General features: G+C 37.0%; 1 protein-coding gene across 2 annotated transcripts in view; it reads left to right on the top strand.

Moving 5' to 3' along the window:
* The window catches only part of CABLES1 (Cdk5 and Abl enzyme substrate 1), a 147,776-nt gene that overhangs the window by 53,327 nt on the left and 76,439 nt on the right, over window positions 1-18,010 (top strand). For both annotated transcript variants that reach the window (XM_074199424.1, XM_074199425.1), the window contains one exon: window positions 14,889-14,981. In XM_074199424.1, the coding sequence (XP_074055525.1) occupies window positions 14,953-14,981 (29 nt within the window). In that variant the 5' untranslated portion in view covers window positions 14,889-14,952. The remainder of the gene's footprint in view (window positions 1-14,888; window positions 14,982-18,010) is intronic.

The following is an 18,010-nucleotide window of genomic DNA, read 5'->3' as shown; positions in this document are numbered from 1 at the left end:
GTAATTTGTCTTTGCTCCTTACATAAGTAACTTGCATGAAAACTTTGTGGTGCCAAGTAGAAGGTGAAATGGTATTTCTTGTTTTAAAAATCATAGCGGAAGAATAACAGTACAATTAGGAAACTATGAAAAAGCTTAGCCTGCCAACTCAGGGGCCTATTAAATTCTAATTATTTATGCAATACCTACAGTTCTTTTTGTTCAATTTGTGGTTTCGTGTGTGTGTGTGTGTGTGTTTTTTTTTTTTTTTTTTTTTTTTGCTTAAGGAAATAGAAGCATAGGATCCTCCATATGCTGCCTCTCAGCCTCAGGACAGCAAGTCCTGGGCCTCATTTTGAGCAGTTGTCATGACTACAGCTCCTGTTAAGACATCTGAAATGTCACTTGGTGACTAGTCCCAGGAACCCTCAATAAGAATAAGTGTCTGATGCCCATGTCTAACAGAAATTCCAATTTCAAGATCAGGTGGTACTGATTTGGACCATAGCAATAAGAAAAGTAGTAGTAGTAGTAGTAACAACTAGAATTTATATCATGTTTTAAGATCTGCTACAAACTTTAAAAATACTACCTTATTATATCTTCACAGTAATCCTAGGAAAGCAGTTGCCTTATTACAGCTGAGGAAACTGAGGTCAGATACTGACTTTTTTTTGATTCATTTGTGTGTGAAGTCAGATCTGAACTTGGGTCTTCCTGACTCTAGGTCCAATATTTTATCCCCTTTCTCCAGTCTCTTAGTATCAAAGTAGAGAGGGAAAAAATACTTAGACCATTGCCAGAGTGGTATTATGGAGTGCTCCCATATGAACTTCATATGACAGCTATTTTCCAGGCAGTGTCTCTGGGAGAGGAGGAGAGAAGAGGAGAGAGGAAGAGAGGATGGGAGGGGAAGGAAAAAAAGAAGGGGAAAGGAGGGGAAAAAGGGAAGAAAAGAAGAGAGAAGGGGAGAGAAGAGGTAAGGGAAAGGAGAGGAAGGTACGGCAAAGAAAAAGAGATAAGTGGCTTGCCCAAGGTCACATATTCATTTGTTGACGGTGCAAATACTATCCCTGACCAATTCAACCAAACAAACTGGTGTATCGGAATGAAAAGTTCACTTTGTTTATAAAAAAATCCTATGTCATCCTACATTGATTCTAATAGAGCCCAGTTGCTAAAAGATTCAACCTCCACTTAGGAAGACTAAATACTTCATAAATCCTCAAGTTGGTTTTCTTGTGTCCTTTGAGGCCATCTAAAGGTGAATTTGGTGGTTCTAAATGGGCATTGAAGATGCATGATAATATTTGACTTTACTACAGCTTTTCCCTTATCATTATTTATTCAGTACAGGAACAGGGGGCGTTTTTTACTCTGCTTTGCCAGTACATTTACAGACCTCACACAAAAAGCTACATTCAGAATAAAAGTAGGGAACCAACTTCAGTCCAGATGAGTTAGTTGGCAAATAGGCTGAGGCTGCATTCTGAGCTTACCCTGTTTTGCCCAGTTTGAGAGCACTTAGCAGATCTGAATGGGAAGGGACCATCAAAACCATCAAAATCTGCCTCTTCCCTCCCATTTGACTGAGGAGGAAACAGACCCAGAGAACTGGAGTGATCTACTTGATGTCACAAGTAATAAGTAGCAGAATTCAACTTTGAACTCTGTTCTTCTAAAATCAGAATGACTAATTTTTCCCCTCATCATTGGTGAAAATAAAAATGAATTTAAAGAACTGCAGTTTCAGGGGTCTCAACAGCAAAAATAATGAGAGAACTGACAGAAACAACAACAAAATTCAGTTTTCAGACTAGGACAAATTACTTCCCACCTCCCTGAACCTAAAATATTTTTCTCTCTTAGAACTTTGTTTTTTTTAAGGAGCAAACTTCCACCAAATTCACAACAGGAATAGACAAAGTTAAAGAGGGGTGGGGGAATTGATCATGCATCTCTGATATGTTCAGTACCAGGTAGGAGTTCCCTTTTTGTTCGCAGCCCTAATCATGTATAAAGAGCCAGAGCTACTTAGACCTGTACTATGTCACCCATTTCAAAACTTCTTACTATCAATCCTTGAGTTGACCTGGTTTTGTAGTGACACCTTTCTTTTACACTGCTGTTCATTTTCAACTTTTCTGGTTGGTGTGAGATATGTAAGTGTCAATGACTAGGGCTGACTTTAAGTAATTTTGCCCTAAATCCTGTGGAACTTGATAATTGTTTTTCAGCTCCCAGGGGGATCTCTGACTAGAGAGGGAAGAAGCAAAATAAGGAGATTGCTTTGTGGCTCTAATGTTTTCACCTAGTGATCTTTTACAGCATCCCCTTTGTATACTCTCAAGCATTTTCTCCTCTACTTTATGAAAACTGTGATAGTATGGTTAGGTAAAATAAAAATGAAACATACTTTCACAGATATGGATGGCAAATAAAATAAGTATTGACTATTTTAATATTGATTTTATCATTAAATATGAAATATTTCAACATTGTGTGATATATTATAAAACAAATAGTTATTAAATATTATTTATATTATTAAATATAATTATATAGTGTTATTTATTATAACTTACAGTATGTGATATAAAATATTACATATTATGATATATGTGGTATATATTAATGTAATTTTATGTTATATGATGTAACATTGAATATATTATATGATGGTACTTAATATAATATTTTATCATTCATATGATGCAATTTAAAATTTATACATTATTGTTTAATTTAATATCTGTTTTATAATAATATGTTATGTTATTGGGCAACTAGGTGGTGCAGTGGATATATCACCAGCCTTGGTATCAGGAGGACCTGAGTTCAAATGTGACCTCAGACACTTGAGACTTACTACATGTGTGACCTTAGGCAGGTCACTTAATCCTGATTGCCTTGCATTCAGGGCCATATATGTCCTGATGCATATCTGGCCACTGGATCCAGATGACTCTGGAGGAGAAAGTGAGGCAGGTGACTTAGCACAGCACGCCTCACTCAGATCCAATTCACATGCATGCCTTGGCATCACTTCCCTGATGTTATATTCTTCTTCAAGAATTAAGGTCAAACATCATGCTATTTAATAGAAAAATATATCATATATGATAAATATAATAGATTTTAAATTTTACATATATTTTTAGTTAGATATAAGGATTAGTCTTATAATATCACTGGTATAGGAAATTCTCTCCATCAATCTCTTCTCTGCAACTTGGTCATAGAGAACTACCTAGAGAATTGAAAGGTTTATTCACTTGCCTGGTCTCTTCTTTGGTTTCTAGGACTGCTTAATGTCCACTTTGCATTTTTAATTGTCCATTTCAAAATATGAGACAAAAACAAAAATGATTGAAATACATGAGAACTTATGCAATTTTAAGAAATATATTCTTTCCAAAATATCCCTTTATCCCCCCCATATTCCTGCAGGAAATGTATGCACTTATAACTCAAACACTTCAGGCCCTGAACTACTTTGGGAACTGTGAGGGTGGGAGAATATTCGCCAGACCAATTTTTTTTTCCTTAGTATATTTCTCTAATGACTCTAAACCTTTTGTATAATTAAGTGCATCATATAATCAGAACTAACAAGGAATAGCTGATCTGTCATTAAATTAGTTTTAATTTAATTCATTCCTAATTTAATTGTAGATTACTTTTTCGTGTTTATTTTTAAGAGAGAAACTTCTACTTTAAAGCCTGTAGCTTTTAAAGTTTACTCATCCATCACTTAACCTGCTATAACCTGGACTAACCAGAATTCCAATTTCCTTAGTGATAGTTGCTAATACCCTAATTCCCTTGAAGCATTTCTCCAAATCCCTAGTGATATCCTTTGAATTTTTTAAACAAATGATAGACTTATTTGCAAGCTGAGCCTATAGCTTATAGGTTTAGATATTATCAAGGAAATAATGGCCTTTCCCTGGTCATCCAGAAGCAAAATTTTTTTCACCCTTTCCCCTTGTTGTATTTCTCTTGAATTTCTTTCCAAGGCTTCATTGAGAGCCTCTGCAAGAAGGGAACAACACCACCACCACCCAATCTGCCTCAGGTACTGATTTGATCAGACTAGAAGGTGAGAGTCTCCAAGAGGATCTAGAGAAATAGCTCCGGAAGCCTGAGAACCCTGAAGCCTGGGATTTCTAACTGTGATTGGGTATTGCCAGAATCAGCTGTGAAGCAAATTGCTACTTCTGTGTCTTCAGCTCCTGTTGGTTTCACAGCCATCCCTCTGCCCTTACTTCTGGTGGCCTGTTCCAACATCAGGGAATGACTAGCAACTGTGGAAATATATAAGGGTTCAAATGACCTACATTTTGACTTCATTAATGTTATTTTAGAAATGTCACCCTATTTGCTTGGGGATCTTGACCACCTAGTCTCCCTCAAATTGCTAGAACCTTCTGGCCTATGACAATTAATACATATAGAAACTATGGTCACTCAACTTACTGCACTCCCTATTTTTTTATATATAGAAGTAGGGCTTATGGGCTACTTTGACCCTAGCAAGCAACTTAGATCTAGAGATTCAGTCAACTCTGTGACTTTGTGTGTGTGTGTGTATGTGTGTGTGTGTTTTGGGGAAGAGGGGGGGGAGCTAAATTGATTTAAAAGAACTAGAGAAGAGAGAATAGAACGGATTAAATGGGAAACAGCTAATGAAACTCCACCTTAGAGCTGCCTCAAATATCATGAACAGACACATGTCTATCAGAGAACCTGAATAGTCATAAACATAGCATCAGATTCTTTATTACAAGGTCAAGATCAGAGAGCTGAGCCTAACCCCTTCCTTTTAGAAATGGAGGCCTAGATAGCTTAAGTAGTTTGCCCAAGGATATAGAGCTGGAAAATATCCATGTCTGAATTTGAAGTCAGGTCTTCTTGACTCCAGATCCAGCCTCTCTGTGTACTATATTATAATATCATAGGGACTTAAACATGTTTTTGAAAGTCATAAAATTTTCAGGAAAAATACTTTAAGAATTCTGGGACCTTGACCTAGCTTTAAATAGTGTATATATTTTATTATATATAGTTATATCAGTTATTAACATTGATTACCATATATCATCCTGTTGTCATTATGTTATGTAATGTTGCATTATGTTTTATATCATATTGTGTCATCTCACATTCAATTTGCTATTTGCCAGGCACTTTGCTAATAGCAAAACATAATAAGAAAAACAAAGGCAGTTTCTGCCTTCAAAATGCTAATTCTATGGAGTTGAAACCAGGAAGAGCTCCAGATGCAAAGGGGAATGAGTGAAGTCTAATTTCTGCCCTCTATTATAAGAGGGCATTGGGAGGAGTTTGGGACTCCACCCTCATCTCTCCACTCAGGGAAAGAGAGGTTAAAGGTGGTGGGGACAACCAAGGTTCGAGTTAGCGACTTGGTAGTAAGATTAAAAGTGATGAGTTTATCCTGGGAGGGACATATTATGACATGATATATAAATTTATGTATGTGTATGTATGTATATATATATATATATATGCACACATATATACATATATGTATATATATATTGCAATTTGTTGTGATATATTATAATCCCATTTGTCATAACTATATGAAAGCCAGCATGGGATAATGTGTCCCTTGGACAAGAGTTCTAGTCTATCCCTAAAAACACTTATGTTAACTTGATTTACTTGTTACAGTTTGAGAATTCAGTCACCAAAGTGTTTGATTATAGTTTTTTCAATGTTTTTCCAAATGTTATATGCTATCACTTTTTTTGTAACAGCCAATAAGCTGGGAAATAACAAATATAAATATAAGAGTTCTGGACTTCAAGAGGCCTAAATTTTATTTCTGGCCCTGCCAGGAAAATTACTTAGGATGCTAAATGCTCTTAGACTCTGTTTTCTCAATTATAAATTGAAAAATTTAGAAGGAGGCAGTGTTGTATACTTGAAAGATCCTTGGATTTGGCATCCCAGGATCTTAGACATTATGCTTATGTATTTTGTGATCTTGGGCATATCATTTAACCTCAGTTTCCTCAGAGAGTAGCCTAGATCAGAGGTGATAGACATGTGGTGGGCAAGGAGCAGCAAAACACCTGGATGAGGCCCAAACCAGATTTGGGCAGCATTGACTGTATTGCCTTCCTTGTTTTCCCTAATCACCAGTTCATTTAACATCAGCTTAGCTTTTACAAAGACATATTTACTTAGAAGGTGCAGCAAGGAGAAATGTGTCAATATTACCTTCAGTACTTCTGGCATAGAAGATTGAAACCTTAGTTAATGCCTACATAGCTTTGTTCCTACCAGACTCACCTAGAAAGACTGCAGCACTGCCAGATAAATCCACTTTGTTTCAGTTGTTATTAGGCTGGATTCCCAAAGGGTGCCCCCTTGCCCCTTGGAATATCAGAGCTGGATATGGCACTGACTGGAAATCCAGACCTGAATTCCAACTTCTACATTCCTGTTGCTCATTCTCCAGACCAGTCACAAAGCTCTTCCCCCCTTCCCTTAGAAGGGGAAAGAACAAATGAAAAACAAATCCAAGGCTCGTTTCTCAGGGGCCATATGATGTCAGAGAAGTCCCTAAGGACTTTTCCCTGTACTTTATAGTCTCTTACTAGACACAGTAAGCATTGGAGAAAAGAAGAGTCTGACATCAACTAAGGTCTTTTACTTTTTTTTATTTTAGGTTTTTGCAAGGCAAATGGGGTTAAGTAGCTTGCCCAAGGCCACACAGCTAGGTAATTATTAAGCGTCTGAGATCGGATTTGAACCCAGGTACTCCTGACTCCAGGGCCAGTGTTTTATCCACTGCGCCACCTAGCTGTCCCTGACTAAGGTCTTTTAAATGTCTCTGTAGCCAATCCAAAGAGGCAGCTGGGTGGTAAAGTGAATAGAATGCAAAGCTTGGAGTGAGGAAGATCTGAGTTCAAATTTGGTCTTAGGCACCTATTAACCTGTTTGCCTCAGTTTCCTCATCTATAAAAATGAACAGAAAAAAGAAATGAAAAACTGCTCCAGTATCTGCCAAGAAAACCCCAGAATCAAAAAGAGACTCCACTAAAACAACTGTACAACCAACTGAGATCATAATTTATTTAGGATACTCCCCTTAACATAGCATCATGGTTCTCCTGAAGGCAACCCCCTTAGCATTCTGCATGTAGAGAGGTTACCTTAGTCCAGCTGATGAGGGCTGCCCATATTTCAGAATCCCATTGCATTGACTCTGTCCCCCCCTCCTTTTACCTCTCTCCTTTTCTCTCTCCCTCCCTTTCCCTTCCCCCCTCTCCCTTTTGTCCTTTTATCTGGCCAATGACCTATAATTTCTGTCCCCTGTTTTTAGGAAAGCATGAGAAAAAGCAGGTGTTGCAGAAATAGTCAACAAGCATCTATTCAATGTGCTGTGTGCCAGATATTGGACTATGAGACAGGGGTACAAAAAAAAGGGACCTGTCAAAGTGCTCAACATTCAGGATTTGATGTGTAAACATGCAAAGACATTCAAACAACTAGTACATCAAAGAAATATACAGTATGATAGAAATGCATAAATAGTATAAATATATAATTTGTAAGCAGCATATAAATATGAGAAAAATGGCACTTGCCATCAGGAAGACTGAAAAAGATCTTTTGCAGGAGGTAGGATTTGAGCTGTCTTGAAGGAAGCTGGGGTGCCTTGTTATTTTAAGAATTAGTGGGGTTTTTTTAATTAAAATAAATAATTTCATCAAGATGGAATTTCCCTCCACTATTACAGATACGTCCTGCTATGGCCAAAACTTTGAATCACCTAGAGATCAGTTTCTGGGCTTAGCTAGGTATTTCTTTTATCAAAGGGCATTGCTACTTCTCTCTACCTTAATAGTTAGATGGTCTTTTGAGTCATTGTGGCTGAAAAATTCATCACTTGGCAGGGGACTAGATGGACCTTTCCAGATGTGGTTACTAAAGTCTTTTGATAACCATTCAAAATCCATGACCAGGTCCCCTGCTAGAAACTTTTTTTTCTAGTTTGGAAGTATATGCCTCCTTCACAGAGTTGGGTTCCCAGAGACAGACCGGCTATTAGGATTGTAGGAGAATTGGGGGGGGGGGGTAAATTCTCCAGTGCCATAAGCTGAAGCTTCTCTGGTATGCTTTCTTTTTCTCTCCACTTCCAACAAGATTTTCAGTTGAAAACAAATGTACTCATCCAGATGTAAGTAGTTTTGCCCCTTAAAAAATCTATGACATTCTCCTACAAATGTATATGGAATCCAGGAAAAGGGGGCGGACTCAAGCTTAGAAGACTCAGACTTAGAAAACACACAGCTCCTAATTGCTAGAAGCCTTTTCCTCCTATTCATAATATACTAATTTTTCTCATTCATAGTATACTCAAAGTTTCCTTTAAACATGGAGAATCTCTATCTAGTTAGTATTTGGTTCTTTATGTAGACAATATTGCCAGTTGCTTCAGGAACACATTTAAGACCCCAAGGAGAAGATGGGATATCCAGCATCCTCCAAGACCTCTGTAACTAGCAAGCCTCCTCAGTTCAGAAATTTTCACACTTTAGTGTAGGATCTTTTGTTGGATTGGTTGAGTTGTATTCTTACCTAGTTAAAACAGCAGAGCCAAAATGGAAAAAAAGTAGTTTAGATCATACATATATATATATATGTATGTATGAAAATATGCATATATAATATATACACTCCTCCCATATTCACATATAATTATGTCCATATATGTGTATATCTTATTTTGTATGTGCATATATCATGTGTATATGCATGTTTATATGCATTATAATTTTATATGTAGTGTGTGTATGTATACACACATACACCAAGATAGGTGACTATGCACATACCATTTGTGGTCAAATAGTATTGATAAAAGTCTTTAGGTAGTATGATCTGTAATCCTTGTTCCCCTCTGAGAAGGGTGGTAAGAGGGGAGGGAGAATCTCCTAAAATAATAATAATAATAATATTATATAGCAGTCAATGTTGTAAAATCATGGATGTCAAACAATACTTGAAAGAAGAGATACAAGGACACCCCTCACTTCTTGGAAGAGATAAGATGTCCATAGGTTTGACTTTTTCAGACAATTGCTGATTGTATTGATTTTTTCCTCATTTTTCTTTTCTTTTGTCTTAAAAGGGTATTATTACTTAAATGAGATGGCTCAAAAACAAATAATATAAATAAAAACTTAATTCAGAAAAAAACAATAATTGTAGTACCACAGGATACAAAATAGCTCCTCCTTCTCCACACACACACACACACACAAATGATGATAGAAGACTAGGGAAGAGAAGAGCAGTAAGAAGGCACAAGTATGACTTCATTGACTTCAACCTCATTTCCCCTCCCAGTTGTATTCCTCTACCCATTCCTCAAGGGGCAAGGACCAGGGAGGTGCTGTACCTATGAAGTTCTGAGATGTAAAGTCATGGGAGGCAGTGAGCTCATAGGATGATCATTTGGAATACTGGAACACAGAAAGCCTAAGTGCCTGGTTGTGGTGAACAGGACCAAAGGCCCAAGAACAGGAGCTGACTGTCAGATTAAGGAGACTGGTTCTTGTAGTCATTTTATCTTATAAAAATGTTTAGTTTTATTTTTAATTTATGAAGTAAAATAAAAATTTTCATAAATAGTAAAAAATGATTTACTTGTGAAACTGTAAATCTATTGTGTACAACTTGGTATTCATTTTAAATATATACTGAAGTTAAAGTTATCATGTAAATTTTTTTTCTTTCCCTTTTTCCCTCCACCCCCCTTTTATTGTTTCATAGTCTGACCACAAATAAGGTCAATCTTCAGAGTTCTTTATCCATGCATTATAATTTCTTTGCTTACACCTTTAACATTTTTGAGAGAATGTGGGTGGAAGGGAGGAGTCATGATATTTTTTCCCCTTCATCTGGTATTTTCCTGAAGGATCATGTTAGATGTGAGTAGCCAAGTTCAGAACCAGGAAATTTCTCAAATGTAGCCCAGGTCAGCTTAAAACAGTATTTAGGAATTTTAACCAAATAAAAATACAGTGCAAAAATACAATGCAGATAATGTTAATCTGTGGGGTTTTTCTCTTGGTTTTTATGGGACAATGGGATTGTGAATTGCCCAGTGTTACACAGCTAATAAGTATCAAATGGTCTGAGCCCTGAATTGAACTTAGATCTTCCTGACTCTATGGCCAATGCTGTATCCACTGTCCCACCCAGCTGCCCCAATCTCTGATTTTCTAAGTCAGTCTGCAGCCCCCCAAGACTCCCTTTCTTTTTGAGTTTGATGCCACTGTTGCAGATTACTGTAAAAGAAATAGTCAGTAGATAGCTGCACTTTTACTATTCTTTCTCCCAGTATCCTCAGTGGTATTTAGGAATAAAATCATCATCACAAAGGAGAAGATGAGCATAATTTGGAGGTAGGAAAAGAGAGAGGCTTAGATTTAGAAATATTATCTTCATGCGAACTTAGTTTGTGATGACTCAGTAATTTCACAGAAACTCCCAAACCTAACCCTATTTGGGAATGTACCCCAAATTTTTCATTGACTCCCTATTGCCTCCTCAGGTCAAATAGAATTTTTTTATCCTGAAATTCAAGACTTTCCATAATCATCTGAACACTATAATTTTCAGTACCGTTCCATTCCAGGAGTTTCCCCAGTCCTCTTCCTTATACCTACAATCCTTTTCCTACTCTCCTCTTCCTCTTTCCCAGCCAGAATATTGAATTTCCCCCTGTGCTTTAAGGTTTAATACTAATGTTTCCTTCTCCAGGAAGCCTTCACTGATTCCTCCCTCATAAACCGTTTTCTATACACAGTTTTTTGGTATTTGTGCATAATTTCCCACTGTTTGTGTGTGTGTGTGTGTGTGTGTGTGTGTGTGTGTGTGTGTAAGTCATCAATGATGAAGCAGAAATTTAGAATCAGATGACCTGTGCTTGAGTCCCAGACCTTCATTAACTTAAGTTGAACAATGAATTTTTATTTTCTGATTCTTAGTTTCTTTATTTCCAAAATGCAGTGATTGAATTAAATGTTCTTTAGGATCTCCTCTAATTTCAAATATTTGATTTTTATTCTCAGTAAACTCAGTGAAGACTATGTCTTTAACACATTTTTATTTCTCTTAGTGTACCTACTTTAGCACAATGCTCTGGAGACAGTAGGTGCTTAATAAATATTTATTGAGTTGAAATTATAACTAGTATTGTTGTATTGGTTTCATGGAATAGTTTGACATTACCCCCTTTAGTATTTCAAAACTTCCCTTAATTTGGAGTGAGGTATCTGGAGGCCTCACTTAGTCCAATTGATACTGTGTTTTAGTGTCTCAAATAATTAAGGTCATCAGATTTAGGGTTGGAAGGAAGAAAGAAATAAGAAAGGAAGGAAAAAGGAAGTAAAAAAGGGAAATTAAGAAAGAAAAGAAGAAAAAGAACAAATAAAAAAGGAAGAAAGGAAAGCAAGAAATAAACCTTTATTAAGCTATGCATTAGTACTTGTACAAAAATAAATATTTCACATATGTTTTCTTATTTGATTATCATAACAACCATGGAAGGGTAAGGTGCTATTATCATCATAAACTATTTTACATTTGGGGGAATTGAGGCAGGTGGCTGCTAAGTGATTTGCCTAGGGATTAAATAACTAATAACCTTTTGAGGCTACGTTTGAAATCAGGTCTTCCTAACTCCACCTCACTGCACACCTGGCTCTCTTAGGGATCTTGTTGATCATCTTTTATCACTCCTTCATTTTAGAAGATTAGCATTTCTTGTCCAAGGTCACAGAATAAGAAGCCAGGTCTAGGATTAGACTGTCAATGTCCTGACTACAACTGTAGGGTTCTTTTTACTCTGCTTTTGGTATCAGGGGAGTGCAGTGGCAGAGATGGACAGCAGTCTCTTCTAACTTCTACTTACCCTTCAGGATGGACTCTTTCTTTTCCATTTGCTGCTGTGTCAGCAGCTCTTTGGCCCCTTTTAGGAGAGAGGTATCCTATTCAGAATTTCAAGACTCATAGAGATTCTAGAAGATCTTTGGCTCTCTTATAATTTCATAAACTCAATTTGGCTGATAGGTTGACTGTAGAAGGGGTAGTAGGGGTTGGGTTAACTCCATATCTTTGAAATCTAATAACTCTAGTATACTTTCTTATTCTTAGGGATTAAATTATTCTTCTCTAGAAGAATTCTTCTCTAATCACCAAGTACTGAATTGACATGTCCACTGTTTATTTAAAATAATAATAATTTTAATAAAAAATATGATTTGGGTTCACCCTTTTCACATCTCAGAGGATCACAGATTTAGAATTGAAAGGGAGACTTTAGGGATCATCAAGCCCAGCCTCCATCCCCTTGTTTTATATACACACAGAAGGTGAGACCCAGCAAGGTTAAATATTTACCCAGGGTCATACTTAATGAGGTAGAATTTATTTGAATCCTACCTTACATTTTCTTTCTGAATTTTTTGAATGCAGATCCAAAACTATCCACTTGGCCATGGAGTTGTCTTAGTTAATTCACTTCTGTTTTTCAAGGCATATTTATATTAGTAGAGTTTAAAAAATCACAAACCTCTCAATCCTGAAGATAGGCATGTGTTCAAAAATGTCTAAATTCCTTCTAAGTAAAATAACCCAGCAGCATATACCAAAATTGGAAACTCACAGTACCATTTCACCAGAGAAGGGCAGACAACTCATTCTCTTTTGTGGAGTTGTTGACTTTTTAGAGTAATTTTATCATGTAAAACATGCCAATTGGCATTAGAGGTATTTTGGTCACTGGATCAAAGAAATAAGATGCTCTTAGGGCAGAGATCTGACAGGCTAGGTCTAACATCCTAGACAAAGGGAATGATATATATTTCAGAAAAAAATTTATTCCTTGGAAGCATATCTGTCATGTATCTGACTTTTATTCATAAAATCATAGATTCAGTCTATCTTTCTTGATTTCTGTATGAGGACACCAAGACTTAGGTAGGGATCCAAGATCCCATGGCAGTAGGCATCAGAGATGGGATTTAAACCTAAAGTCCTTAAATCTGAAAATTAGGAAGAGACTTAAGACGTCTAGGACAAGTGCCCCATGGTCAAGAAACCTTCCTCCACATTGAGAAACATTGACCCTCTACCTGAGGACCTTGAGCTGGAGAATTAATTACTTCCTGAACAGATAGCTCATTTCACATGTATTATCATTTAATTCTTAACCAAAATCTTGTACTCTGTCAAAGTCGTTGTCATTCATCTGTTCTTAGGTCTTCCTTCTCAAGCCAAACAAAACAAGTTTAATCTTTCTTCCACCTGGACAGGCTTTCACCTGTTTGATCACAGGGATGATCAAAATGAACAAAAGTCTGAAATGGGCAGAATTTGGAGTACATTAGAGATAACTTCATCTCACCTGGATTTCCTCTGAATTACCCTACCCTCAAAAAGCTTACATTCTAAGAGAGAAACAAGTACAAATATAAGGATATGCAAGTTAGAGGGGTTAAATGCAAATGGAAGAGAATTATAGTTAGGAAAGTCTTCACAAAGGAGGTAGTTCTTAAATTATGTCTTGAAAGAAGGAGGGAATCTATGAGGAAGAAGGAATAACTGGCATAGGAGACAGAGAAATGAGAGGTTGACTATCCTGTATGAGGAACAGAGAGAAGGTCTATTTGACTAAATATCAGAGTGCACCAGAGGAAGAGGGGCTAGCAGCAGATTGTCAGGGGCTTTAAAAGCTAAAGAGTTTATTTCCTGTCCTTGAGGCAAGTGAGGGGGTATAACTAGGTGGCTGAGTGCATAGAGAGCAGAGCATGGAGTCAGGAAGCCCTGAGTTCAAATGTGGCCTCTGACACAAGCTGTGTGACCCTGGCCAAGTCACTTAACCGTTAGTTTCCTCATCTGTAGAATGAGATAGAGAAGCAAATGGTAAACCACTCTACTATCTTTGCCAAGAAGAGTCGGACAGTACTGAAAATAACTGAACAACTGAGGCAAATGAGAACCATTGGAGTTTATTGAGGGTTCTGCATTTTTCTTGACAATGTAACACAGGATTGTTCTTCTCATCAATCCTTTACTTCTTTCCACTAAAGTATTTTGGCCTGCAGTTTTTGAAAGCTATGCCTTAGTCTAATGTCTTATGCAAAGGTTTTTTGAGCAGCAGCAGCCTGTCTGTCATGCTAGGATTAACCTGACTAAATTGAGAGTCCCATCACAGACAGTTATCCACCAGATGATTCACAAAGGCTATCTGATGAGAAATGGAGGGATGCCATCTTCCTAGGTGGGAGCATTGTCCATGCCATTGAAATCACCAATCTTTTGAAGAACTTCAGAATCATTTTAGGAGCTGACAAAATTCACATAGTTTTTAACTCATACCTCTTGCTAGAACTGAATTATTAGACAGTAAAGGTATGCATGTGTCAGATGTGACCATGCACATCTCAGTCTCTCCCACAAATATTGTTATTCTGTCTCACTTTTTAAACTCATTTTTAAAAGTAAGGCTCAGTTGCTCTTTAAAAATTGAAGATTTTCAGTTTGATGAAAGAAATCATTCTTTATGATTACCATTTCATAGATGTTTGCCTTTAAAAAAATACAATCCTGAAAATACAATCGCTTGAGTGTATACCTGAATGAAATGTTGCCAACCATGCCTCTAATAGGAATGTTAGAATTAAACAAGTAAATAAGCCTTCTTGCCCCTGAACTCATTGTCTTTATTATTCCTGCTCTGACTCCTGCTTTAGGGTGACTCAGATCATTTGTCTGGTCTTTCCTTCCTGTCTTTGTGTAGCAACCGCCTAGTTGTCGAGCAGGAAACTAACTGTCTTTTTAAAAATTGCTTTATTTTTCAGATGTCGGACCCTGTCAGGTTCACCCAGACCAAAGAACTTTAAGAAGGTTCATTTTATCAAGAACATGAGGCAACATGATACCAGGAATGGCAGGTACCACACAAACAAAACCCTCCATGCCAGCTTTCCTGTTTGGACAAGATAGGGTGGTGTGGTCTGGGATGGCCTGTTCTGGCCTGGGGAGGTGATGAAGGAGGTCCGTATTTCAACTGCCAGGACTCACCAAAGTGAAACCCTCCCCTTTAAGGAAAAAAAAAGAGAATTGCCCAGCCCCTGCAAGGAAAAACAAAAAGCCCCTACAAGGCCAGAAATTCTAAAAACCAATCCCTATTAAACAAAGGACCCTATATCAGAAACTTGGCAGGCATTTGGATCAACAACCTGCATTTTTTTTTACTAAGACTCAACTGTTTTTGTTTTATTTAGAAATCCTTGTTTGAATAAAAAACAGTAGTTGTTTTTCCCCCTGCCTTTCAACCCCCCCCCCCCTCCATAGCAAATAGCCCCTAGACAGTCATCTGATCTGTATGTTGGCTTTAGTGCATGGTCCTTAAGAGGATGCCTAGCCCTTGCTACAAAATTCTTTATCTGTCCTAGTTCCAATTCCTGTGAATGCTGAGATTTGGGGGTCATGTCATTTTCTTCAGAGCTTGTTGAGAAAATGTGAGATGAAAATTAAGTGTTAGAGCAATTGCTTTGAAGACCTATAAATCTGAATCCTCATTGTAATCTTCAGTAATGAACTGAACTGATTCAATCCTCCATTCTAAGAGAAGGCAGGGGGACTGGAAGATTTGGCTTTTGAAGGTCATTTATATTACTAGCATTCTCTATTTCCCCACCTAATCTACACCCTAAATCTGGGTCTCTTTCTTAAGTGTCCCACTTGAAAGGGGGCAAGTTTGACTTCAATTTAGAAAATAGTTCCAGGGAGTCAGTCTGTTGCAAATAACTATTTTGTTTGATCTCTCTTTGATTTACAGTAGACCATATGGTCTCTACTAACACTCTTCCCTTCAGCATAAAAAAATATATAAATAGCCAAAAAGTCTTTTAGTCAGACTCACAGAATGACTAAACCTAGAAATGCTGTCAGTTGGTGTTATAAAATATAGCCTATAATAAAAAGTTGGATTCTGGCTTTGTGGCACTAAAGATTAGTTCTTTTAAGACCTATTTTCTCAGAATTCACAGTTGAACCTATTCATAGAAGAAAAAGTATGATTTTATAAGTATTGCTATGGTTTTATACAAAATAAAACCCTCCTTTCAAATTATTTTTATAGCCTGTTCAGTCACATTTATTTCTAGTCAGTACATTCATATGATGAGCATAGCAGGTTTAATTTTTTTAAGTATGTACAGCAGTTATCACATTTCTTCAGTTTTTAATGGATTGATTTTTATTTTCCTCAGGAAGATTGGGAGTAGTAGAATTTTTTTTAGCTAGAAGGTCATCTTAAGTCAATGCCCTCATTTGGAGAGTAGAGAAACTGAGACCCACAAAGGTCAAGTGACTAACCCAAGGTCACACAAGAAATTAGGGTAGAGTTATAATGTAGGCTTTCTTTCTGATTACCATCTAATAACATTTTTTCCATTTGAATCCATTGTTTGGTTCTAATATATTCTTCTCTATTCTTTTATAATTAGGGTTTTTTTGTTTGTTTTCATTACTTCTATGGAGAATCTCAGTTATTGAATGAAAACCTTCCATATGCAGTTTGAAAAACTGTTGGCTAAAATTTGTTCAAATTTACTTGTCTGTCAAGTAAAACTTGTTAAACTATAAAACATACATATGAGCTACAAAAAAACATCTGAAACCTTTTTTAGAAAATAAATTTCATCACAAAGATGATTTTGTGAAGCAACTATCTAGGCTGCCAATATTCCTAGACACTGTTTGGCAGCAGGAACATGCAGGCTAGTCTCCATCTTGCTGTCCAGTTGAATACTATGGTTGGTGGAATGTTATCAAAGCAGTGTATGAGCAGCCAACCCAGGAGCAAGCACCCATGGCCTAGGAACCACATGGCAATTTCTTTGGCATCTTCCAAGGGGAGCTAAAATGAACTAATTTTTTTTCTTTTTGAGATAATTGGGGTTAAGTGACTTGCCCAGGGTCACACAGTTTGTGTCTGAGGCCAGATTTAAAAGGCGGTCCTCCTTACTCCAGAAAACTGCTAATTTTTCTTGGGATCTGAGAAGTTTGGACACCTTGAAAGCCATTGCAATGACCTGCAGGGAATGAGATGTTTTTGTGTACCTCCCTAAGATGCTTATAAGTTGTAATAGCTGTATACACAATCTTGTCTTCTGCCTAAAGGACAGGATGAAAGACCTTGACCCCTTCATTCTAGATTCTTATAGGATCATAACATCTTGGAGTCAGGAGGGCCCTCAGAGACTTGACTCATACCTCCCTTAAGTGCTAGCTACATCTAAGTGACGCTAATAGTCTAGTCAGGAAAACAGGAGTTCAAATGTGGCCTCAGATGCTTCCTATCTGTGTGATCCTGGGGAAGTTATTTAAACCTCTGCCTGCCTTAGTTTCTTCATCTGTAAAATGGTATTATCCCCCAAGGTTGTTTTGAGGATCAGATACCATTTGTAAGGTTCTCTGAAAACTTTCCAAGGGAAACTAAAATAAAGTGGTAAATTTATCTAGAGATCTAAGTAAGTAATTTATCTAGAGAGCTACTTAATAAGCGTTAACTTGTTATTAATTGCTCATCCCAACTCTGCTTGGAGATTTCCATTGATCCCAGAATCTAATCATCTTCTGAGACTGCCCATCTCAATTTGTGACAATCCTAATTAATAAGAAGTTTTTCCCTTATTAAATTGAATGAATTGTTCTTAGATTAAAATAAATCATCCGTGAAAAAAAACTGGAAAGAAGATAATTCTGAAGGGGTAGAGGGAACTTATGGTGCTTGGAGTATAGTGAGTGTTTAATAAATGTTGACTGATTGAAAAGGGTAAAAAAGTAGAAGAACTGACACAGCAAAATAAGTGAAGTAAGTTCAATGAGGGAAGGGACCTCCTCTGATCTAAATATTATATGTTAGACAGTGTTAAGTGGTTTATGGAAGCGGAGGACCTGGATTCAAAACTTT

The sequence above is a fragment of the Macrotis lagotis genome, chromosome X (genome assembly GCF_037893015.1).
Source record: "Macrotis lagotis isolate mMagLag1 chromosome X, bilby.v1.9.chrom.fasta, whole genome shotgun sequence".
NCBI lineage: Eukaryota > Metazoa > Chordata > Mammalia > Peramelemorphia > Peramelidae > Macrotis > Macrotis lagotis.
The sequence above is the reverse complement of the archived record's forward strand: the minus strand, read 5'-3'. Positions and strand labels throughout refer to the sequence as shown.